This window comes from Strigops habroptila, chromosome Z (genome assembly GCF_004027225.2).
Source record: "Strigops habroptila isolate Jane chromosome Z, bStrHab1.2.pri, whole genome shotgun sequence".
In the NCBI taxonomy this organism is placed as follows: domain Eukaryota; kingdom Metazoa; phylum Chordata; class Aves; order Psittaciformes; family Psittacidae; genus Strigops; species Strigops habroptila.
The window spans coordinates 24,314,664-24,340,422 of NC_044302.2; the positions used below are offsets into that span (position 1 = coordinate 24,314,664).

At 37.2% G+C, this 25,759-nt stretch overlaps 1 protein-coding gene across 7 annotated transcripts in view; it reads left to right on the forward strand.

The window, feature by feature from the left end:
- Positions 1-25,759, forward strand: part of KIAA0825 (KIAA0825 ortholog) — a 253,246-nt gene that overhangs the window by 84,939 nt on the left and 142,548 nt on the right. For all 7 annotated transcript variants that reach the window (XM_030471435.1, XM_030471432.1, XM_030471433.1 and 4 more), the window contains 4 exons: positions 6,701-6,891; positions 8,977-9,159; positions 17,132-17,242; positions 22,497-22,636. In XM_030471435.1, the coding sequence (XP_030327295.1) occupies positions 6,701-6,891; positions 8,977-9,159; positions 17,132-17,242; positions 22,497-22,636 (625 nt within the window). The remainder of the gene's footprint in view (positions 1-6,700; positions 6,892-8,976; positions 9,160-17,131; positions 17,243-22,496; positions 22,637-25,759) is intronic.

Below are 25,759 nucleotides of genomic sequence, written 5' to 3' on the forward strand. Positions count from 1 at the left end.
AAATCTTCAGTGACACTGTTGCTTCTGCAGTGGAGGTACAATGCTAGAAAATGGGTATTATTCAATTTACTGCTTTAGATTGAATAAAGCAGAGAAAATGAAGCGTTTTGTGTTTAAGGTTACATAGTTAAAAAATAAAACTCACCAATGTCAGTTACTTAAAAAAATAAATGCCCTACGTTAAAAAAGTCAGTTTAGAATTGTATTTGTAGTTGCTAAGACTGAATAGTTTTGAAAAAAAATTATTTTTTTTTTTGTAAATTGACCATTCTATGATTCTATGATTCTATGAACAAAATAAATTAGCTTCCATTAGGCATTCAAACTAATTATTTTTTACCTGGTAAATTTATTCTGTAACAGTTGAAATGTTTTTACAAAGAAAGGGAAATGTTAGCAAAATGTCTGTGAGGTAGGGTTAGGGATTTATTTCTGGTAAGTTCTACTGGAAAGTACCTCAAGAACAGTCATGGTAATGTGTCTAAGAAACCCGGCCTTACAGAAATGATTCGGCATTTGAGTTATGTAAAGCTATGGACTTATGTTACGAGTTGAGTTGTGAATTAAACTTGTACATTTTTGTGATGATGTTTCAGTATATCATGCCATAATAGTGTAATTTCATTTCATATAAGAAAACCAGAAAATTGTTTTAATATATCCATTATTTTATCAATTTTTGAACAATATAAGACAATCCTATTTTACCTGTGTGGAAACACTTTTCATGTGCTTCATTGTACAAAATACCAGAGTGATTTGGTTTGGTTTCCAGTTGAAATATGCTTAAAACAGTTACAAGATGTCCATGGTTGTATGTATGAAGAAGATTAGGCATATAATTTTCTCTTGAAACTTCTCTGTATTACTGTCGTGGTTTGAGCCCAGCCGGTAACTCAGAACCACACAGCCGCTCGCTCACTCTCCCCCCCCCCCCCCCCTTCCTCCCCCCGCTCCCGGAGGGATGGGGAGGAGAATGGGAAGAATGTAACTCCCACGGGTTGAGATAAGAGCAGTCCCGCAACTAAGGTATAACACAAAACCACTACTGCTACCACCAATGATAATAACGATTAGTGAAATAACAAGGGGAGAGGATACAATTGCTCACCACCCGCCGACCGATACCCAGCCCGACCCGAGCAGTGATCTGGGCCTTCCGGGTAACTCCCCCCGGTTTATATACTGGGCATGACGTGCTGTGGTATGGAATACCCCTTTGGCTAGTTTGGGTCAGGTGTCCTGTCTCTGCTTCCTCCCAGCTTCCCCTCCTCCCTGGCAAAGCATGAGACTGAGAAAGTCCTTGGTTGGAATAAACATTACTTAGCAACAACTAAAAACATCGGTGTTATCAGCGTTGTTCCCAGGCTGAAAGTTAAAAAACACAGCACTGCACCAGCTACTAAGCAGGAGAAAAATGACTGCTATAGCTGAACCCAGGACAGTATCCACCCCTTATTCCATACCATTCACGTCATGCTCAGATCCCACATCTCTCAGCACACCATCACCCCTGTCCCATATATACACATATATATACACCCACACCCACACACAGAGAAAGATATCGTTCCCTAGTCCATGGACCAATCCCTGTAAAATTGCTGAACTCATCCAGTCCATGATGTCAGGCTCCATCTCTTGTAATAGTCTTTCAGGGCAGGAGGGACGGTACATAGTGTTGGGTTGTTGCCTGCTGATGATACCGCCAAACTCATCTGGTCACTGCTGAGCTCGTCTGGTTTCCTCAAAATTCATTCTTTGTTGAGGTGATGATCGGAGGGAAGTCAGGGTCAATGGCTGGCGACCTGAAGATATCTAGCTGGTGGGCTATAAAAGTGTTATAGAGCAGGCAACAGCGTACAATTGAGTTCATTGGCTGTTTTCCCCCAAAATCAAATCCCCTTGAGGTACACATCGGACTTCCCCATCTTCCCGCATTACCCACCAAGTATATCCAGGTCCCTGAGCAAAAGCAACCCCACGAGTGGGTTTGCCTTTACCTGAAGCAGGAATAACCCAGACTGTCTTCCCCAACAAATTCTTTATGTGCACCACAGGAACTTTATCCCCGTCTACAGTACGTAAAAGTTCTGATTGGGCTGGGCCAGCCCTGTTGGCAGATCCCCTACTGTTGACCAACCAGGTAGCTTTTGGTAAATGTGTATCCCAGTGTTTGAAAGTCCCACCACCCATTGCTCTCAGTGTAGTTTTTAACAGCCCATTGTACCGTTCGATTTTCCCAGAGGCTGGTGCATGGTAGGGGATGTGGTATACCCACTCAATGCCATGCTCTTTGGCCCAAGTGTCTATGAGGTTGTTCCGGAAATGAGTCCCATTGTCTGACTCAATTCTCTCTGGGGTGCCGTGTCGCCACAAGACTTGTTTCTCAAGGCCGAGGATAGTGTTCCAGGCAGTGGCATGGGACACAGCGTATGTTTCCAGCCAGCCGGTGGTTGCTTCCACCATGGTAAGCACATAGCGCTTGCCCTGGTGGGTTGGTGGGAGTGTGATATAGTCAATCTGCCAGGCCTCCCCATATTTGTACTTCAGCCATCGTCCTCCATACCAGAGAGGCTTTAACCGCTTGGCTTGCTTAATTGCAGCACATGTTTCACATTCGTGAATAACCTGGGCAATAGTGTCCATCGTTAAGTCCACCCCTCGATCACGAGCCCATCTATATGTTGCATCTCTGCCTTGATGGCCTGAGGTGTCATGGGCCCACCGGGCTAAAAATAATTCACCCTTATGTTGCCAATCCAAGTCCATCTGAGCCACTTTAATCTTAGCAGCTTTATCCACTTGCTGGTTATTCTGGTGTTCCTCAGTGGCCCGACTCTTGGGTACATGGGCATCTACGTGGCGTACCTTCACCACCAGGTTCTGCACCCGAGCAGCAATATCTTGCCACAATGCAGCAGCCCAGATGGGTTTACTTCTGCGTTGCCAGTTGCTCTGCTTCCATTGCTGCAACCACCCCCACAGGGCATTTGCCACCATCCATGAGTCAGTATAGAGATAAAGTACTGGCCATTTTTCTTGTTCAGCAATGTCCAAGGCCAGCTGGATGGCTTTCACCTCTGCAAATTGACTCGATTCACCCTCTCCCTCAGCAGTTTCTGCAACTTGTCGCAGGGGACTCCACACAGCTGCCTTCCATCTCCGATGCTTTCCCACAATACGGCAGGACCCATCAGTAAACAAGGCATATTGCTTTTCACTCTCCGACAGTTCATTATATGGTGGGGCCTCTTCAGCACGCGTCACCTCCTGTTCTGGTGACATCCCAAAATCTTTGCCCTCTGGCCAGTCCATGATGACTTCTAGAATTCCTGGACGACTGGGATTTCCTATTCGAGCTCGTTGTGTAATTAGTGCGGCCCACTTACTCCATGTAGCATCAGTTGCATGATGTGTAGAGGAGACCCTGCCTTTGAACATCCAGCCCAGCACAGGCAACCGGGGTGCCAGGAGGAGCTGCGCTTCAGTTCCAATCACTTCTGAGGCAGCTCGAACCCCTTCATAGGCTGCCAGTATCTCTTTTTCAGTGGGAGTATAGCTGGCCTCGGATCCTTTATATCCCCGACTCCAAAAGCCAAGGGGTCGACCTCGAGTCTCCCCTGGAGCTTTCTGCCAGAGGCTCCAGGTAGGACCATTCTCCCCAGCTGCGGTATAGAGCACATTTTTCACATCTGGCCCGGCCCGGACTGGTCCAAGGGCTACTGCATGAACTATTTCTCGTTTAATTTGTTCAAAGGCTTGTTGTTGCTCAGGGCCCCATTTGAAATCATTCTTCTTCCGGGTCACATGGTAGAGAGGGCTTACAATCAGACTGTAATTTGGGATGTGCATTCTCCAGAACCCCACAACACCTAAGAAAGCTTGTGTTTCTTTCTTGTTAGTTGGTGGAGACATTGCTGTTATCTTGTTGATCACGTCTGTGGGGATCTGGCGGCGTCCATCTTGCCATTTTATTCCCAAAAATTGAATCTCCTGTGCAGGTCCCTTGACCTTATTCCGTTTTATGGCAAAACCGGCCTTCAGCAGGATTTGGATTATTTTCCTCCCTTTCTCAAAAACTTCTTCCGCTGTGTCACCCCACACGATGATGTCATCAATGTATTGCAGGTGTTCTGGAGCTTGCCCCTGTTCCAGTGCAGTCTGGATCAATCCATGGCAGATGGTAGGGCTGTGTTTCCACCCCTGAGGCAGTCGGTTCCAAGTGTACTGGACGCCCCTCCAAGTGAAAGCAAACTGTGGCCTGCATTCTGCTGCCAAAGGGATTGAGAAAAATGCATTGGCAATGTCAATTGTGGCATACCACTTGGCTGCCTTTGACTCCAGTTCATACTGAAGTTCTAACATGTCCGGTACGGCAGCACTCAATGGTGGTGTGACTTCGTTCAGGCCACGATAGTCTACTGTTAATCTCCACTCTCCATTAGACTTTTGCACTGGCCATATGGGGCTATTAAAGGGTGAGCGGGTCCTGCTGATCACTCCTTGGCTCTCCAGTCTCTCCGGGAGCGGGGGGAGGAAGAGAATGCTTCCTTCGTAAGTTTACCCCCCGAGGAGAAAAAAAAAGATATGCAATTGCTAAAATATTTCATTATATACCTCCCAATGTATAGTGGTGATGGCCACGCTGGAAGCACAAACCAGACCAGTTTCATGATCAATGAGTCTATTGTATTACAAGTCATTACCATGAAGTACAGTGAAACAAGAACCTTAGCCCAGGCCCCCCAGCCGATAAACGCTAAAACAGCAAATAGTGGCTGTAAGTAAGGTACAACATGCTGAAACTCTGAGATCAAGCGCAACACGTCTGAGAGCCAAATAATCACCATTGTGACGAGTAGTAACAATGAATGCTTATCACAAATATGATTAAACACACTCTGGTCAGATCTGTCGTTATCTCAACCTTTCGAGCCCCACATTGGGCGCCAAAAAGAACTGTCGTGGTTTGAGCCCAGCCGGTAACTCAGAACCACACAGCCGCTCGCTCACTCCCCCCCCCCCCCCCTCTTCCTCCCCCCGCTCCCGGAGGGATGGGGAGGAGAATGGGAAGAATGTAACTCCCACGGGTTGAGATAAGAGCAGTCCCGCAACTAAGGTATAACACAAAACCACTACTGCTACCACCAATGATAATAACGATTAGTGAAATAACAAGGGGAGAGGATACAATTGCTCACCACCCGCCGACCGATACCCAGCCCGACCCGAGCAGTGATCTGGGCCTTCCGGGTAACTCCCCCCGGTTTATATACTGGGCATGACGTGCTGTGGTATGGAATACCCCTTTGGCTAGTTTGGGTCAGGTGTCCTGTCTCTGCTTCCTCCCAGCTTCCCCTCCTCCCTGGCAAAGCATGAGACTGAGAAAGTCCTTGGTTGGAATAAACATTACTTAGCAACAACTAAAAACATCGGTGTTATCAGCGTTGTTCCCAGGCTGAAAGTTAAAAAACACAGCACTGCACCAGCTACTAAGCAGGAGAAAAATGACTGCTATAGCTGAACCCAGGACAATTACCTTTCTCTCTTCTGCATTAGTTTGGTACTTTTTTTCTTTGTCATAATTTACCAGTTTTTAATATAAAATATACTTCAAATATTATGGCAGAGAAACACTGAATAATGAAAACTCCCAATAAGCTGTTAATGTGGTGTGTGTAAAATAAGACAGATTCTTTTTTTTTTTTTCTTATTGTTATTAGAGGATGCACATCAAACTCTTACAGTGTTTAAAAATCATGGGGTTATATTTCTGATAATTCTAAAATATAAACGCATTCTTAAAATATTTCTCAACTCCATTGTAATTTGTGAAGTGAAGATTCAAGTCTTTGTTCTGATACAGCTTTATTATAATCATAGAATGGTTTGGGGTGGATCATCCAGTTCCAGCCCCCTTACCATGGGCAGAGAATAACAGAATCTTCTGAATAGGTACTAATTGAAATATTTACATGTGATTTGAACGATGTATTTCTTGGAGATGTTATGGATTAACCACTGTGATTTTGACTCCTCTGTATTTAGCTCTGTATCATATTGGGGTGGTTCTATACAGACAATGAAATGTTAATGCCTATGCTGATTCTTCCTAGAAAATGTTTTGTTCCAATGAATTACCATTATAAGATGAAAAATAATCTTACTAAAAAATTCTGAACCTCTCTCATTATTATTTTCATTGTTCAGTTGTTATTTTTTTCTGCTTCTACTACATTTCCATCATATATAACCAAAGTTTTGTAATCATGGTTATGTGTAGCAATTATGAGTTTGTTGAAATAGGCATGTTCAAGTAATTTAGATTATTATTTTCTTTTGAGGACAAAGAAGCTGTTATATTAAATTCCTCTGACTATTATAGTGAGCACAGAATACTGTATGTGTTTTTAAACTAGACTTAAAATACAGCGGGTTTCGAGAATAGGTTAATTAAGGATATAAGAAGTCAAATGCTGTAGTTTGGCTTTGTGCAGAGCTCTAGTTTTGTAACTGAAATTGAACATGAGTTTTCTTGCTAATAAAGATGTTTCACATCTTGTCAAGGACCACTTTTTGGTCATTATGTGCCTGAAACTTTTCATCTATTTCCTTTCAGATTGAATTAATTAGACTGAGAGGAACTAAATTGACATTTGGAAGGTGTGTTTTTATTATTTATTGGTGGTTTTGCTAGGGGGAAAGATGCTCATTCTCTGTCCAGATGTGGCATTACTTCTGCTGTGCTCTTCATCATGATCTATGGACTATTCTACCTCCCAAGACAGCCCAGGAGATTCTTACAGATGTACTAGAGGAATCTTTGTCTATGCTGTCCTCCAGATATTGTCAGGCCTGCCCCAGTTACAAGAGAACACCACAAATCAGGTAATGGTTGTATACTTAATGCACATTTTTAATGGATAAGTAAATCTTAGTTTTCTGTTACACACTGCTTTGATTCAAATTTAAGTGTTAATGGACACAGCAGATGGGATAGACACAGTTTCTTATTTGGATGTCATTTTAATTCAATATATTTTGCATAGATCAGTATACTTGGTGGTCATATACTAAACTGGGCAGAATCGAAGACCTCTTTTGAACTCTTGGTGAAATTGTTCCATAAACTGCTTATTTGGTTTGAAACCCTCATGATAAACAGTGCAGTAGTTGAGGAGTAGTGGCACAACCGAAAATGTGGGCAGCATTGGCAGCATCAGGGTTTGAAACCATTGATTTATGAAGAAAACTCCATGAGTTCCAATAGAATTTGAGTTTTCATAGGGCTTTTCAAGTGAAAGAGCTACAAGGTCATATCAGAACATTTGCCAGAAAGAAGCCAGTGATGCAGAAGGAGAAAGAGATTATTCCTTCTCCTGTCATTTTAGGAAGTTATGAATGTGGAAGTTTTTGTTGGGATTCTTATGGTTTGCCGGAGAGGAGGGTCTCTTTAAGGAATACTAAAGCATGTGTCTCTAGGTGGAAGCTTACCCTGCCTCTGTCCTTTCTCTTTATATGAAATGTTGTGTATTAAAGAAATTGGTGCATTTCCTATCCTGCCCCTTTGCTATATATCTTTCCTATATGAATATGTTCCTGTTTTTAGATTTTGAAAGTGATATAGTCCATGATGGCCATCCAAGTTACAAACTTAAGAGCTTGTCATTTGTAGGAAATGAGAGACACTCTGCAGAGATATGTTCTGTCTGAGCTAAAAGTTATGTGCTCTCATCATAAGTTTCATTATGAAATGGAGCAATGTCGTGGAAGCTTACATAACTTGCACAAGTTCACATTCTTAGAATAGTTGGGGGGGGGGGGGAGTTTTATTCTACATATCAAAATGCCATTTTATATGCTCTATTCCTGCACTAATTTACCATGATTCTGTATCTTTAGGTACAGAGAGGTTTCCTGGAAACTTTGCCATAAATTTCCTGGGAAGTAAAAATACCCTGAAATATGAAAAATATGTACTGGTATAGTTATTTCTTAAATGTGGTATTAGTCAGTTCTATATGAATTTGCTTCAAAATACTAAACAAGAAAGATTTTTTTACATTGTCATTTTGCAGAGAAGCTGTTTTGTTTAATAAGGTGATTCTTGAATTTGTCAGTAAGTAAATTGAATTATCCAGCCATCCACAAATGAAAAAACTAATTTTTAATTAAGGTAATTCAATAATTTTTATCATAGAGGTTTTATGAATTCCTTTATAATACGGTACTTTGGAGGGGTCTTTTCTTCCAATGGTTCTTGAATATTAGAGATCTGATCTGTAATATAGGCAAATGTGTGTTTGCTTAGCTTTTCCAAAAATAAAAAATGTAATAATCCTTAAAAATGCAGATGATCACATATGTATCCATTGGCTTTTAGGTAATGAGGTACTTTTTCAGTCGAACGTCAGTCTTTGAGATTATGTTGTTGTACTTTGGGTTCTTGCTATTGTTTAGGCCAATGTCCCATGATGCTCTACCAGCCAGTACCAGCAGCAGCATTACTGGCTCAGAAATGTTCCAAATCGTAATATGTTGCCTGGCAGTTTAAGTTTTACAAATTGAAGATTTAGTTCACTTATCATCACTTTTTTTTGCACCAGCAGGATTTAAAAATAGTATGAACATTCTAATTATACTTTTGTCATAAAGAAATCAAAATTTAATTGTATTTAGTTGTAGTTTAGAAAATAAGGCGTTCCTGCCTAGTGACATTGTCCTTTGAAAGAGGAAATTTTTGTGTTTTTTAAGTCTCCTCTTGACTAGTGTCAATAACAACTTTTCTATGCAAGTGCTGAATTTTATAGTGTAGTTCATATTTCCTGCACCACTGATGAAAGATGAAAAAGTCCATGCGGTGATTTAGGTATTTTATGTTGTCAGAGGAAAGCTCTACTTGACTGAAATTTAGCACTCTCCTGATATCCCAAATAATGTTATTTTCACTTTTTTTTTTTTTTTTCCTTACAGAACTGATATTGCTGCAATTTTGATGTCCACTGAAGATATGCTCTGGTCAGTTTGCAGCTCTGTTAAGGAGTTTCTGAATCCACATGAAGACAGAGATCTCAAGATCTTTAAAATACACAGCCACTGCAATAGTCTGCTCTCTGTGCTGGCTATTTTAACTTCACCACTGAAGAATTTGTATGAGTGAGTATGATTGAAACACTCAATTTGAGATATAATTGGCTCTTGAACTTGCATGGATATATCTATAAGGTGAATAATGTGTTTAAATACAAATGCAGTACATAATGTTGGCACATTTTTATAACCTTTGACTATTTCTTGATTTGGTCTTGAACTTCTTTTTACAATCTTACCTAAAGCACAATTATATCTTGTGGGATTTCATTAGCTTTGGATCAAGTCCTGTACTTCGCATTTTGTCTGGTGATAATATAGAATGAAGTGAATATCTGGTTACATTTCCACTGTAACACAAACAGTAGAATTTCATTAATAACTACTGTCCTAAATTTGCAATTTACTGTTTAGTTACGGGACATTTTGTTGGAAACATACTGTTATCTGTCTAAAAACATTTACTACTATGATATCAAAGCCTGTGGTAAGGTTTTTGAAGGACTTTTAGTCACTCATACAATTGAAAAGATTTTCATCTTCATACTTTTACTAGTTCAGATTTAGCTACCTAGAGCTTCCAGGTAAATCAGAATGTTTTGCTGTCATCCCATAATGATTCTATAAGTAATGGATGAGCTTTAACTCATCCATTTGGATCCCTTCCATCCCAAACCATTCTGTGATCCTATGATTCTATGATAAAAACTCTGCTGTAAATTTGGTGTAAGAGACAATACAAACTGAGATCACAAATTAAAAAAACCAACAACAAAACCCAAAACTAAAAAAGCCAAGTCCTATTCAACTGGATTTTAATTATTATTCTAAAGAAGAATATTCTAGGTAATACTGGTCGTACAAATAAGAGGGTGGAGACCTCCTGCAATTAAGCTTATTTAAATATTTTTTGTCATATGTGGGCTCTTTTCAGTCTTTTCAGTATTTGTAGGCTCTGAGGAACATGCAGAAGTGGATTATAACTAGATGTTTGATCTTACAAAATGCAGGCTTATGAAAAAATAGTAATTAAGGTGACTCGTGAACAGATTAGGTAGTCCTGCTGTGGTGATAGTAGTGGAGACAGGAATGGACATTGTGGTAGCTGTAACTTCCTCTACTTCTGCGTGAAAGTCCTTAGAATGATGAACTAAAATAAACATGTGATATAGTCTGTTCCTTTTAGCTATTCTAGGCTCCTCCACTAATCCATGTTGTTTACAGATTTCTCTATACCAGGAAAGATTAAAAAAACTGTGCTAACTTGAGAACTCAGTGAGTTTCATAACAAAGTGCCAATCGGGAGAGTGAGACAGCATATTTTGTATTTTATGTAAAATGCTACAGATTAACAACTTCGTCATATAGGTTTCATATTTAGGCATATAAATTTCAGTATCATAATTTGATTTTCTAGAGATCAAGAACTTGACATGCACAGGTTGTAGCAATTCAGTTAATTTACTACAAAGTACCCTGCAAATCATAACCAAAATCTGGCAGCTTTATGTAAGAAGAATTCAAAAAATGCCATATTTTTTTATGTGGTTACAAACCCAATATTAACACTGCAAAACATCATTAGAGAGATGATGCATGCTTTTGTGTAAGTAAAAAGGGGCATTTTTAATCAACTGTGTATTCAGAAGTTCTATTTTCAAAACCTGTAAGACTCCATTGTCAAAAGAATTCTTTTATATAGTGTGTTTCATTACAGCCAATATTTGTTAGTAACCTAACCCAGTGTCCAGATACAAATTAAAAACAGATTAGCTTCTTGAATGACCATATCCAGTTGGAAACACTTTCATATACTGAATTTTATGTTGAATTCCTAGCTCCGCTTTTTACTGAGTTATGGATAGTTCATCATGTTAAGAATCTGTCAATAACAAATTTAAAGCTCTGCATGATTTTAAAGGAAACTAATCCTTTATCAGTTCTGTTTACAATTACAGATGTGTAATCAAAATTTCCATCAGTTAGCTTGACTCTGTATCTTTCAAAACTTTTGTAAAATTAACTGGAGTTGAAATACAGATTTTTCTTTTAAATCTATCATGCTCTCTTTTGGTACTAGCAGATTTCACAACAGGGGCTAGATTTAAATTAATCTTTAGACTGCTCAGGAAAAGTTTTGTGTAATCAGAAAAGTGGTGATGACAGAACATTGTTTTCCAGGAAGTGTCTAATATGATAAATAAAATAGATAAATATTATAAATAACATTTATAAAATATTTATATTATATAGTATTTATTTTTATTTTATATTTATATTATATATTTATTTTATATTTATATTATATATAAATAAATATTTTATATAAATAAATATTTTATTTAATATAAATAAGTTTTATATCTATTATAAATTTTATATATATTTATAAAATATAAATAAAGTTGTCTAATATGATAAATTAGACAATAAAATTATTAGTTAATTTCCAACTTACTAGAGATGCTCTATCAACTGTTGCTTCCAGAGAATTAAAGTTAGTCAAGATTCTTTATTGTGTTATTGAAATGCAATGAAATAGTAAGGGTGCTGAAAAATTAATAATATCCTTAACTTCAAATAAAGCGATTGTGGCATATGCTTTCTCCTTCCTAATTTTGTGATTAAACGTTTTGCATTCTGCTGCCACTTAAAGTTTCTTTTCTGTATGACAAGGCTCGTTAGACCCAGACCTAAATTCACCCATGCATTTTGACTTATCAGTTTTTAATACTCAGTTTTCTGTGCTTCATTTTCATTCACTGTTCTCTGGCCTTCCTGAAGTAGCTTTAGTGTAATAGAAGTGTTGGTTGGAAAGAGTTGCTGGAGGTCATCTAGTCCATCCTCCTGCTCCAAGCAGCACAATCACCAAGAGTAGTCAGACATGACTGTGTTAGCTGACCCATGTAAACCTCCAGAAACAGATTTTACAGCCTCTCTGGGCAAACCGGTTCCATGGCTGCACTGCCTTGCTGCAAAGTGTTGCCTAATATGCAGTGTGAACTTTCAAAGCTGCTGGCTGTGACTTTCCACATCACACCAGCCTCTGCTGAGAAAAGTTTGTCAATGTTCTCTTTGTAATTACTCTTTGGGTAGGTTGCCATTAGATGATTCGATCCTTTAGCCACCTCTTCACCAGTGTAAAGGAGCCTAGATCCCTCAACCTGTCGTCATAGGTGATGCAGTCTAGTCCCTTCCAGTTTTCTCACATCCTCCTTGAGCTGTAGGGCCCACACCTGGGCAAAATATGTAAGGTAAGACATCACGATCTTTAGTTTGCTTGCCATATTCCTTATGTAGCCCAGTGTATGGTTTGCATTGTTTCTAGTGACAATACACTGTTTGCTTCATTTCAACACTGTGCTGCTCATAAACCCCAAGCTTGGGGTTGGGCAGGGTTGGTACTCGGGCAGTCAGTTCCCAGCCAAGGTTGTTACAATTCTGTTGCTAGAGCAAAAAGTGGCACTTTATCTCAGTGAACTTTCTGAGTTTCTGTTGATCCAGTCATGCATGACTTGAAACTCTACTGTTTGTTATGTTACCTATTGTACCCGCTTCCCTCCATTTAGTGACACCTGCAAATGTCCTAAATGTCTGTTGGTGTCTGTCCACTTTTGCCCAGGTTGTTGAGGAACCAGTTGAACAACAGCAGTCTCCAGGATGCGTTCCCCAAAACTACTAGGTTGTCCTGGGTTCAGCTATAGCAGTCATTTTTCTCCCTCTTAGTAGCTGGTGCAGTGCTGTGTTTTTTAACTTTCAGCCTGGGAACAATGCTGATAACACCGATGTTTTTAGTTGTTGCTAAGTAATGTTTACTCTGACCAAGGACTTTCTCAGTCTCATGCGTTGCCAGGGAGGAGGGGAAGCCGGGAGGAAGCAGAGACAGGACACCTGACCCAAACTAGCCAAAGGGGTATTCCATACCATGGCATGTCATGCCCAGTATATAAACCAGGGGGAGTTACCCGGAAGGCCCAGATCACTGCTTGGGTCGGGCTGGGTATCGGTCGGCGGGTGGTGAGCAATTGTATCCTCTCCCCTTGTTATTTCACTAATCATTATTATCATTGGTGGTAGCAGTAGTGGTTTTGTATTATACCTTAGTTGCAGGACTGCTTGTATCTCAACCCGTGGGAGTTACGTTCTTCCGATTCTCCTCCCCATCCCTCCGGGAGCGGGGGGAGGAAGAACGGGGGGAGTGAGCGAGCGGCTGTGTGGTTCTGAGTTACCAGCTGGGCTCAAACCACGACACAGGTGTTGCTATTTTCTTGCTGCTTACCCAAACCTCTGAAAAAAGGCAGGATTTTCATCCCTCAGAATTTCCAATTATCATAGTCTTACTCACTGACAAGGTTGTCAGTTACTCAGTTTAAGTAGCTGGGGTTTTGCGCAGTGAATCTAAGAGTTTCCATCCTGCTTGTGGATTCTGTAGGGGAATCCAATGCTGTTCTGCATTCATTATTTTTACAGAATTAAATCATCCAGGAGAAACAGGCTGGCAATATGCGGTACAACAGGCCCATTTATGACTTCAGTCACGAGACTGTCTTCTGCACCAGGTTGAGGGTTGCTCAAGTTGGAACAAATCTATCCTTGTGGTTTGTTTTCTGTATTCTTTAGTCTTTTGTACTGAGTGGGAAATGATAATCTTTCTATTAGGGAAGATACTAAGAGTAAGGTGGATGCACCTCTTTATGTTTTCATGCTATGAATTATCATATCTTACTTTCTCAGCAGGAAATCAGGTAAATATACTTGAATTATGAGAGAATAATTTTGAGATTCTATTGGTAAAAGTGCTGTCTGTTGGGTAAAGATGTCTGTCATTCAACTGTAAAAACTGAAAATATTTCTCTTAATTTTAATATATGATTTATAATTCATGAAGTTGCTTTTTAGTCATGTTTATTCCTTATACAGAGCTAAATCATTTGAAGTCTCCAAGGAAATACCATTAGGGTACATCTTGTTGGCATCTCATTTTTTCACACCTGCACTGAGGCTTACAAGATCAATTCTCACCTTGTCATACTCTACTGAAGAATGAAACTACTGTAGCCTGGAATCTTGCTTGGTATTAAATACTTTCACAGATGCCATCCGCTGCTTTGAGACTATAGGCAGCTGCTTTAACATAACTTGTAGTCAAAACAAATCTCCTACCAGCTATTATTATACGTCTGTCAGAAGAGTGGTTGAATTAAACTGTCTGGCACAGAGTTGGGTTTTCCTGGCAGGAATTACACAGCCACCAGTGGACACTGAGAAATGCTGGCACTAGAATTATGGTATTATTATTAGACACTTGATTTTTTTATAGTATTTGAAGTTATTCTAGTGTTTCAACTATTTTAAGGCCCTCAGATTATCTCCATTTCAGTTTAAAAATTTGTGTAGAGGTTTTGTTACAAGCCTCAGAGTCCAAAAGCCTGCCCTGTGCTTGTCCTTAGGAGACAGCTAAAAAACCACACCAAGCAAGCTGCTTTAGCCAGAAGTCTCTCAACACTTTAGACACTATCAGTAGAAAAGATGTAGACTTTTTTTATTAGGTTACTCCCCAAACTGTATCTATCGTGCTTCTTGTAGGAAGTTTGCTTTATGCTTTGCTATATTAAGAAAAATATTTCAGCAGATGAGAAACAGTAAGGTGGGGGGTTTCTTCTTTAGTTTTCTCACAATGTTAAAATTACTGTCTTTAAGATAATTATTTTGTAGTTTAAGTTCTCCCTTTGTCTATATTACAATCTCTGGCTTATTTTTAATCTTCAGGTTTTCATGAATTCACAAAGAGCGCAAATTCACTATGTGCTAATCCTGCTCAGATATCATGATCTCATTCCTCCCTGTGAGGGTGGTGAGGCGCTGGCACAGGTTGCCCAGAGAAGCTGTGGCTGCCCCATCCCTGGCAGTGCTCAAGGCCAGGTTGGACGGGACTTGGAGCAACCTGGTGTAGTGGAAAGTGTCCCTGTCCGTGGCAGGGGCTTGGAACCAGGTGAGCTTGAAGGTGCCTTCCAACCCAAACCAGTCTGTGATTCTATGATTCCATGATCATAAAGTCATAGGATCCCAGGTTGGAAGGGACCTCAAGATCATCTGGTCCAACCTCTCTAGGCAAAGTGTGACCTAGACTAGATGTCCCAGCACGCAGTCCAGACAAATCTTAGCAGTATCCAACTCTGGGGAGTACACTACTTCTCTGGGGAGATTATTCCAGTAGCTGGTTGTTCTCATTGTGAAGAATTTTCCTCTTGTGTCTAGTTGGAACCTCCCCAGGAGTAACTTCTGCCATTTACACCTCCTCTTTTCCATGGGACTCCCTGCTTCCTTAAGATAATTTTGAAATCTGTAGTAAATCATTACTTATTATTATTATTACCTTTTTTTATGACTTTTATTTTATTATGACTTTTTTTTTTTAATCAGTAAATTTTTTTTCTAAATAAATCACCCCATCATTTGGAGAAGTTGAGAAGCTATACACCTTTCTTGTTGCATAAGTGTAATTCTCTTCTTTCATCTGGGTCTCATAGACAGACCCAGATATAAGCATGAAGCTACACTTCTAGATAACTTATATGCAGCTGTGAAAAAGAGTTTTTTAAATAATTAAATGACAAAACACAAATGCTATTAATGCCATGGTGACAAAGCACTCTATAAGAAAGAGGAGATTTTACCTTTTAGGTTAGGAGTTTGTGAAGGCTTTATTCCAAAGGGTTTCCATTCTGTCTCTAGTTTTAAATGTTTAGATACACTTTCACTCTTTCTATATCATGGCACGGGCTTTTTTTTTAGTGTCTTCTAAAAAGATTCTCTTGTCCTGAAAAACTCCTCATGTCTTTTCCTGAGGTATTTTAAACGTCCTTCTACTCTTACTGCAATAGAAATACTGACTCAAAAGTGGGAGTGACTTTGAATCACTTCAGAAAGTAAAGCAAATATACCATAAATGAGTTCTGTAGAAGTGGCATTTTTAAAGGTAGTTGCCTTCTTTATATAACTTAGAAAATACCAGACATGATACATAAAGGAACAACCTTCAGGGAAGGAAAGTCATTAAGATGAAAAATTTATAGCCAAGTTACATTGAAAAGTAAGGTGCAAAAGAAGTGATCATTGATTATAGTTAATGGAGGATGGATGTAACAGACTATATCCTCTCTGCTGCAATTGTGTTCAGTGTAAATGAGAGTAAAACGGGAAGAGCCCAAGGGGCATCCATTCTTATCACATTATTGCATCTAGTGATTGCTACAGAATTGTACAAATACTAATACATCTGTTATTATTTATTATTGAATAATAATTAAAGGCAAATACTAGATTTGATGATCCGTTCATATATATATAAAATCATAATATCATTAATTAATAAAAGCAGTTAATTTTTAGTATCAGTGAATTGAACACATCTGATTTTTGCCTCTCACATCCTTTGAGTAAGAGAAGTAATGCAGAAGTGACATAAAACTAGCTTATCTAATTCTTCACTAGTCTTTATATTTGAAAACAGTAGTTTTTTCAACCAACATTCTAGGTCTTACAAGCCAGTGAATTTCCAAAGCTTCTGGTTCAATTTTTTGCCCAGTTTAATCCAAAGTCAGTAAATACTTGAATGTTAATCAAAAGAGAACCATTATAATTTCAAAAGATATTTTCCTTGATTATGATAAAAGTATTGTTAATATGATGCATGTATTATGCAGAAAGAAAAGAGCTATAGAAATGAATGACTGAAGAACAATGCTTATTCAATGTATTTTCAAACATAGTTTGAAAACGTGCTATGTGGGAGTGAAAATATGAAGAAACTGCTTTAACAGTACTAACAGTGCTAGATACCAAGTTTCAAAGACTGAATGTAAATAACATATATTAGACATTTTTAACAGTGCCTAAATAAATTTGCAGTCATGTGTGTGCATATGTATATTAATACTATTTATCTTATTTTCTGTCTTCTATTTGTATGTATTTACTAGTAGTGATCTGAAGGGATTTTCTTCCATGTAATTCAGAAGTATTTTGTTTTTGTCAGGACATTTCTGGACAATTCTGATGAACATCTTCCTCAAGATTTTTCAGAAGTCTTTTATTACCCATTACACTGGTTATTTTGTATACCGGCATCTTGTTCTTCCTTACTGAAGTGAGTATCAAAAGTTGATTGTTGTTAAAGAATCACCAACTGCTCAATACTAATCAAATACTGTTACATTTTGAAGTCTTTTCAACATTTTGAAAAGAGTATATATTAGTACGTGTCTAATTGATATTCTGATTAAGAAAAAACACAGAAACATCTTTTTAAATTCATTGTAAATTTCCCTAATTTTCAAACTTTAAGAGTCTGTAAGAAAGGTCAAACTGAAAGCAGTGCATTGTGTAGTTTTTTGCTAGTCTATTCATTACGTTTGATATTTGAATTATCTGTAAGGTTTTTTGCTCTAATTAAAGAGTGTATAGCTCTTGACAATAATGTATTTCAGCACAGTTGCTGTTTTGAAAGGTTTATAATAAAGAATGTATGCCTCCCTGTTTATGATTGCTGGTTAAAAAAAAAGTTTTGATATATAAATAACTTATTGAAAAATATGCTGCTTGATTGTAGTTGATTCTTTTGGAGATTACTGCATGATTAGAGGCAAAAGCTTAGTTTCTTTTTCTGTGTCACTGCATATAATGACAAGTTACATATGAGACATATGCTACCAGCTGTGCTGTCATTCCCTTTCTAATTTTGAACCTGAAGCACTCCCACGCCAGTGTAGATTCTCTCCTAACCCCTTCACCTCCTCCTCCTCTTCAAAAGTTATTTCCTGAGAGATTTTCACTCTCCATTTTCCTGAAAAGCTGCTTTTGTGAATTGTTATTGTGTTTTCTGAGAAAGTATTTCTATATTTTGGAGGAATATGTTATCATGAGAGTGGTGACCTATGGTGACCTCCCAATGACCAATGTGATGTGGATTTATTACCTCTTACCCTATATACACAGTATCTTCTACCTTGTATATCACAATATCTTCCCTATGATTTTGCCCCATACTACGCCAAACATGCTGATTTCTCTTCCTAACCTTCACTCCTACTACATGTCAGCAGTACTGTTATTTCCTTCCTGGGTGAGTTTGATACCTGCTGAGCCAGAAGCAATAGATGCTGTGACTGAATCAAACTTGTGTGGTTGGCTAACTGGAACACCAAACCGAGTGAATAACTGTTGAATTCAGAATGTGTCCTTTTACTGGCTTGAAATAGTAATTTAAGTTTTTCTAAAGCTTGAAAGAGCAAGTACTTTTACCTCTCAATTGAGTTTCAATGAAATTTGTCAGTGGCTTTATAAGTTATACATGGGTGGAGAGAAAGGAGAAGAGGGAATATAGGAGAGGGAATGGCTACCTGATCAATTGAAAAGGGATCTACTCTATTTCTGGGAAAATTTATACTTCGTTAAGCACTCATTGTAGAAAAGATATTAAGCTTTTTGATGCCCTCCAAGGCCAGTGCTCAAAATTTAAATTATACTTTGAATTATGAGTTTTGGAAGATAACTTCACAAGTGAGTACCCTCTGCTGTGTAAAAGTATGTAAAGGAAATGCTGGTACCATTTCAGTCTAACATAATTCTATTTTTTGGGGTGGAATTAGGATTTTACAGATGATATTTAGGGCAGATTTGTCTTGATAAATAGCATAAAACTATTCCAGAGTTATCCATGTTTTCCCTTTATGAAAAATGAGAAAATATGCATCTTCTTGACCACATAATGGGAAAATGAGCAGTGCAAAAGAAAGCACATCCCTGAGAAGATACAGTTAGCCTGCCTAGTTAGTCCACATATGTAAAGCCATGTACATTGTCCTGGTGATAATGAGTGAAGTATGTTGGTAAAATATTTAATGTTTTCTTTCAACAACGCACCTTTCAGCTGCTCAGAAAAAAAACCAACAAAACAACCAACAAACCAAACAGTGAAACACCCTGTATGTAATGAAGTAATTTGAGGAACATGTTCTGAGGTGTTCTAGTTTTATTACTGGTTTTACACTGTATATTCATGTCATGGAAGCTTTTCTTTCTTGAAATGTTGCATTTGGTGTATTGACGAGACACACGTTTAAATATTGCAGAAAACTAATTTTTAGAGCATCTTAATTCTTCCTGAGTTGTTTTATGTTTTTACTTCTTATATCTAATAAAAGTACATATTCACTATCCATAACAAAATTGGAGGCACAGGCCATTGTATACACCTCCCAGCTGTGGCCACCTAACTTTTAACTGATGATTCTAACCTGCCATAAATGTAGCTATTATTTGCTCTTCCTAAGCTTGATACTTCAAAAGAAAGTTTTGCTAGTTCCTCAAATTATTTTGTTTACAGTTTCACTATTTAACCAGATTTCCTACATTATTTTTCATGCCTAAAAATGCCTACAGTCTGTGTTCTCTTATCTGACTTCTACATCATTGTCAATATGTTAACATTAATTAGTTTTAATGTTTATTTGCTTTTTAAAATCCTGAATTTACCATTTGAGGTCTTCTGGTTTGTTTTAGTTTGTTTGTTGTGTTGTGTTTTTTTTTTTATCTTGGATACTAACCAAAATAACATAGTTGGTTATCAAACTAAATAATTACTGATAATTTATGTTACAGTTCCTTTAGTGGTAATTGTGATTCATTCCTTGCTTCATTTGGAGTTTATAATCATATCATTCACAAACCAGAGTCCTGGTTTTTTTTCTTTTACTGTACAAAACTGATCATTTATATGTGCGATATTTCTATGTACCACCTTTTGTCACTTTCTATGAGGCTAGTCTTATTTTCACTAGTACTGAGCTACAAGGATGGGAGAACATATGCCTCTCCATATGCACGTTACAAAACTTCTCAGTGCATTTATTGGTGCTAGCTTCATGGCTGTAGGGAATGTCTGCTATATTTTATTTTTCCTCCAAGTGAGTCACACCATTGTACATTTCAATTCGCAAGAGGCCTAAAGAGCCAAGAACTGGTGTATATTACAACGTGATAACTTCCCATCTGGTCAATGACAGACAAGTTTTATTTCAACTCAAATATTTTAAAAATGGCATTTATTTCTAAAATAACTTAAAAATATTGTCCTTCATAAATATAATTGACCAAACTTGTCCCTTTTCTTATATTTTGAAAGCAATAAGTGGCCTGATTATATATGGTAACATGGTATTCAAGGGAGAAACAAAATGAAAGTGGCCCATATATTTTAACTGAATTAGTGAATTGTGGAGTTTGCTCTCAGCCACAGCGCTAATTCTAGTGTGAATATAGTAATTGTTTTAATTTAAACTTTAAATACTAACTACTTATGAGTTCTTAACATGCTATTGAGAATTTGTGTGAGAATTTGTATAACTGATCTTGAAAATACAGAAATTAAGATAATACTATGAAGAATGCAAAGCCCCAGTGCTGAAAGTTTGAATGCAGTATGTATTTTAAATATGGAAAATTTATTTTGGCTGCAATTCTATGAAGATTTAAATGTATATGTGTGTGTGTATATATATGTATATTTTGATAACTATTGTTAGAATCCAGTATGCAAAAATATAATTGTGGAGTCAGCATGATATTTTCAGCAATTATATATAGTGTCCCAGATGAAAATCGCAATAGCCATTCATAAGTTTTCATGGCACATACATTACTTATCAACTCATATGTATTTCCTTTGCTGTTAACATTCCAAAGGCTGAGACGTATAAAATCCTCTTTTACTGAAATGATTATTACAGTATTAATACTTAATTATGTGAAGTTTTGACATAATAGTGTGATGTAAAGGTCCTTCTGGGAGATGGGGCTATCGAAGCTTTGTTTCCTTAGGTAACTTCAAGGTTGCCCTGCAAGATTTGTGATAAACTGTTTTTCTGGTAATGGATGCAAACATACCTGTGAGGGACTAAACTGAAAGAGTATATCAGGTGGCATTTTCATTTCCAGGTGTTTTACATTTCTACTAGGTGTATTATCTATATATCGGCCTTGATTGAACAGTGAAGTTCTTGTGCAGTCATCTTTGGTTTTTTCAGGTGTGCATACAAGCAGAGTTGAGTGGTAACACACTTGGTCGAGTCCAAAGGTCATAGAAGTGTGCATATAACAGAGAAATTCCCCTCTGCTAGGACAGCTACATGAAGCCATTTTAGTTCTGTCCAAATAGTTGTGTGTAAATGGAACATAAAGTATATGCATATAAATCCTTATCCTTTCTTGACAGGAAAATCTAGCTCCCAATAAGAAGGCTTTAGCTGATGCTGAAGGTGGTGTGTGTGTGCTGCCAGAAAATGTTTATGCCTATGTAGTCAATGTGTCAGTGCATATGTAGTTTTTACAGCTGTGCATGTAAAATTTACGTTCATAAAAGTTTACACATGCAGTGCATAAACTTTCAATGTTAGCAACTATTGTTGTATAAACTTGTAGCCAGAATGAATAAATACAATGGCTAAACAGCAGCTGAAATTTCATTTTAAAACCTACAAACAATGAAAAATTGAGCTTTCAAGGAAAAAAAAAAAAATCACAACCCAGTTTTGAAAACGTCTTTTTGAAAATGTTTCAAGAAGAAGAAAGTAGTAAAAATCAGTGGGTGATAAACATCTTGCAGGACAAAATTTTAATTTTTTTTCCCCCTCTAATTACTCCCAGGTGCTTCCAACAGTTGTTGTTGGGTCACTGGCTGTTTTCAGAGGAAGCCCTGGAATTTTTTTGTTTGGAAATCTAAACTTTTGCAGTAGATGAAAACCACAAACAGAAAACAAACTTCAGTCTCCTTAGAAAGTAATGAATTTGTACCATGCTTTCTCACTTCTCCCTATTGGCAAAGCAATTATTTAACCAGTCTAATAGTTCAGGTGGATTTTTCAGTATGTGTAAGCATTGGTCAACCTAACGTGGTATCTTGCAACCCCTTTGAGCATTCTCTGTTTTTTAATTAAAAGAGCTTCATATACTTCATCAAGAACACTTCAGAGCTCTTAATAAACAATTAGTGTAATAGTGAACTAAAGACTAATAGCCTTAAATTTATTCAAGCACAAAAAAAAAAAAAGTCCTTTTTGCCTGGTAGGACAAGGCAAACATGGTTCCATGAAAGAGATGTGAGGTTGCTTTGTATCAGTTATAACTTTGGCAGACTACCAAATGTTAATTTGCTTATAGCTAGTTGAGATTAAATGTAATTCCTTCCCTGAGCTGCCTTAAAGTAAGCAAGCATGAAAGCATTTTCATAGTAATCTGGGAGGAATTGACATTTAAGGGAGTTAGCATTACATCTGCACTTTAAGGATGTTAATTTCGTAGATAAATTAACTACATTATTCTCTCTTTATCTTACATTTTGAAAGGACTCCATCAGCCAGAGAAATGGCAGCCCAGGGTCAGCTGAAACTGCTCTTATCCCAGCCATACTGCAATTTGAACTTGCTTTTGAAAACATTGCTACATCATGATTGTCTCTTAGTGAAAATTTTACTGAGAAGTTCAAGTAAGTATTTATGCTGTCGATCCTTATATTAGTGAGAAACACAAATCCATTTTTAACTACTTGAATACTGAAGGAGAGCTGTCACACATTTTTTGGGGTGGATATCAGTTTTTTTGGATATATGTACACACACATACTCCATGTATGTAACTATAACCTATATCTGGTTAGGGAGTGACAAGATTTAGACTTTTGTTATTTTTTTGCAATATGATATATGAAATGTACATAAAAAGTACATTTTTGGGGGGGTATTCAGTTTTTAGCAGGGCATACTTCTTGAATGAGTAAAAAGAAAGAAATTATTATGTTTTCCAGTCAATCTGAGTATTCATAGTTTCAAAACAGACTGTGATTTGATAAAATAGGCTGCTATTGTAAATTCAAAGAAGTCAAATTAAGTTTTAACTTAACAGAGCTTTGATACCATAACTGCTTCACACAGGTTTTTAAAAGTGTGGATTAGTAGTCTGAAAGATCACTTTCAAAATTGTTTCAACAGTGAAAAGCCTCTTAGAGGTTTTGTTGAAGTTATTTTGTGTTTGTCACTGTAAGCATTCTAGAAGTACATTTATATGCTTCCTCTTATTAATACTCTCATTAATGTCACTATGAAAGTAGAACAAATAAAAGAATGGTTCTACAAGTTTTTCTTCTTATTCTGCTAGCACTGTGTTTGAAGCAACAAACTTTATCACAGCTTTTTTTTAATAGCTTTTGGATGAAATAATCATACTGTTGAAAAGCTAATGGTATAATCACGTTTGACATAATTTTGCAGTAGTAGTGAATGAGAGTCTTGATTCCTATCTTTCTTTAGCAAAAGAATTCTCCCTATTTACAAAAAGAAAAAACTGTTAGGTTCACATAATAGTAGATAAAACATAATTTAGTTCTGTCATTTTAAAATGGTCTAACATTTGTCAGGGGTACAACTTTGCTTCCACTTCTGTCATGCATCTAACTGAGAGCTGCACAGCATCTGCTTGCCTACTCAGATACCTGTCATATTTTACAAAGACTAACAAATGTTTGATCAGGATTGTATTCTTACCCTAGTGTTATCCAGTATTGAATTTTACTAGCTGCTTAAATTATCACAGGTATTAAGTGACAGAATGTATTAATCTATTGACTGACCAACCTCCTGAGATTCAGAGAAATATACTACTTTGAATTAGAAAATGTGCTATTTACACAGACTTTATTAATGTAACTACAACATTGGTATGAATAAACTTTCAGTTTAGATAAAGTTGAAACCTGCAATGATCCGTATCTTCTAAATTAATTTCAATGGGGTTAATTATCTAATGATGAAATTATTGTATTACTTATTCCTTCTCCTCTGCAGCAGCTTTGTGATGCTATATAAACTATTATTTTTCCTATGTGAGCTGTTATATGTTAGTACAAGGAAAGTTGGACTAACAAGCCATACCTTAGTACTAGCAATGACAGTTTCGGATTCTTCTGTTCAGTAGGATAAAAGTCTTGAAGAATTGTGTACTCACCGACACTAAAATTTTGCAATGTGTAATATTATGAATGAAAACAGATTAAAAACTAAGTATATGATAATTTTTTAGTTATTTGCTCTAGCGATAACAAAACTCCCTGGTATTTAACTAGATTATGAGAATTTTTTTTAATATGAAAAGACTTCTCACATTTTAGTTTATTTTACACTCAGTCTTTCTTTCTGCCTTTTAGAAACAGGTCAGAAGGCAAAAAATCTTTATAAAGAGGTGCTTATATGTAGCTGTTTTTTGGTAACGATACCTTTTTTTTGTATGGTAGCAATACTTTGGGATAGTTGCAGTAGGCATCGTACAAACACATTTAAGTTAATTGCATTCCCACTTTTTCATATGGTTGTACCCTGGTGAGGGTTACAAATAATGTATATTCCCTGTCACAACAGGGAGTATTGTTGGTATTGACAAAGCTGTCTGAGAAGAAAGAGTATTTTGGGGGAATGCATGTATGCATGATTTAGTGTTGCTAAATATTATATGGTTACCATATTTGTTGACACTAATGAAACTCCATGTATGTAACTATAACCTGTCTGGTTAAGGAGGTGACAAGATTTAGACTTTCATTATTTTTTATGCAATATGGTATGTGAAATGTAGATAAAAAGTAAAATTCCTCAGATATGAAGTTATTGCATCAAAAATACTAAAAGCAATAAATCAGGATATCCAAAACTGGACCACTTATTTGTCTCCAGGGAGTATGGCCACTGGATAAAAGGCAAGTTTGAAAAAGTAGTTGAAAAATTGGATTTGCATATTGGAACTCTATAACTTAAACTACGAGTCTGAATAATGTAGGGGTATTGAATTACAGTTAATTGCAGTTTAATATAATCCCATATAGGGATTTATAGGGGAATATATAATTCCATAGGTCCAATATTTAGAAAATATCTTCTAAGACATATTCTTGCATAGGTGAAGGGTCTAGGGTCCTTTGCTGTGCCTTTGTGTAGAGAAATAATGAAGGTAACTGATACTGTGTTAATTTTCTGGCAAAACAAACTGTTTCGCAATTTTCTTGGTGAACTTTTTTACCAGAATTTCTTTGTCACCCGTTGTTATGAAACAAAAATGGATTATTATGACAAACCACAAATAATAGGGGAATAAAGAAAGTGGTGGTTGCATTATATAAGTTATTGAATCCAGCAGATGCTGATATGAAAATGAGAAGGGTGAAAGTGAACTCTGAGATTTTCTGCTAGACTTGCTGTAAATTCACAGCATGCCAGCAGAACAGTCTGTGACTTCTCATTTGAGAGTCTTTATTTCCAGGAACCAGGAGTTATTCTCTGCATAATAAAGCAAAAAACAATAGCTTGACTGAATTACACTAGCCCAACGCAGGTTTAAGACCAAAGGGAACCTCGTCAGTCAGCAGACACCTAGCCGTTTATCAATAGCAGATAAGAAAGAGGTCACTGAGAAATTGTCAGCAAGGCAGATCTGAGTCCTTCAATCAGTCCTTGGGCCTCATACATACTGTTGTTTAAGAAGAGAGGGTAGCACCAAGTTAATGATGAACAACAAAAAAAGCAATGTATTCCTTTTAAAAAAACCCAAACTTATTCATAGCAAT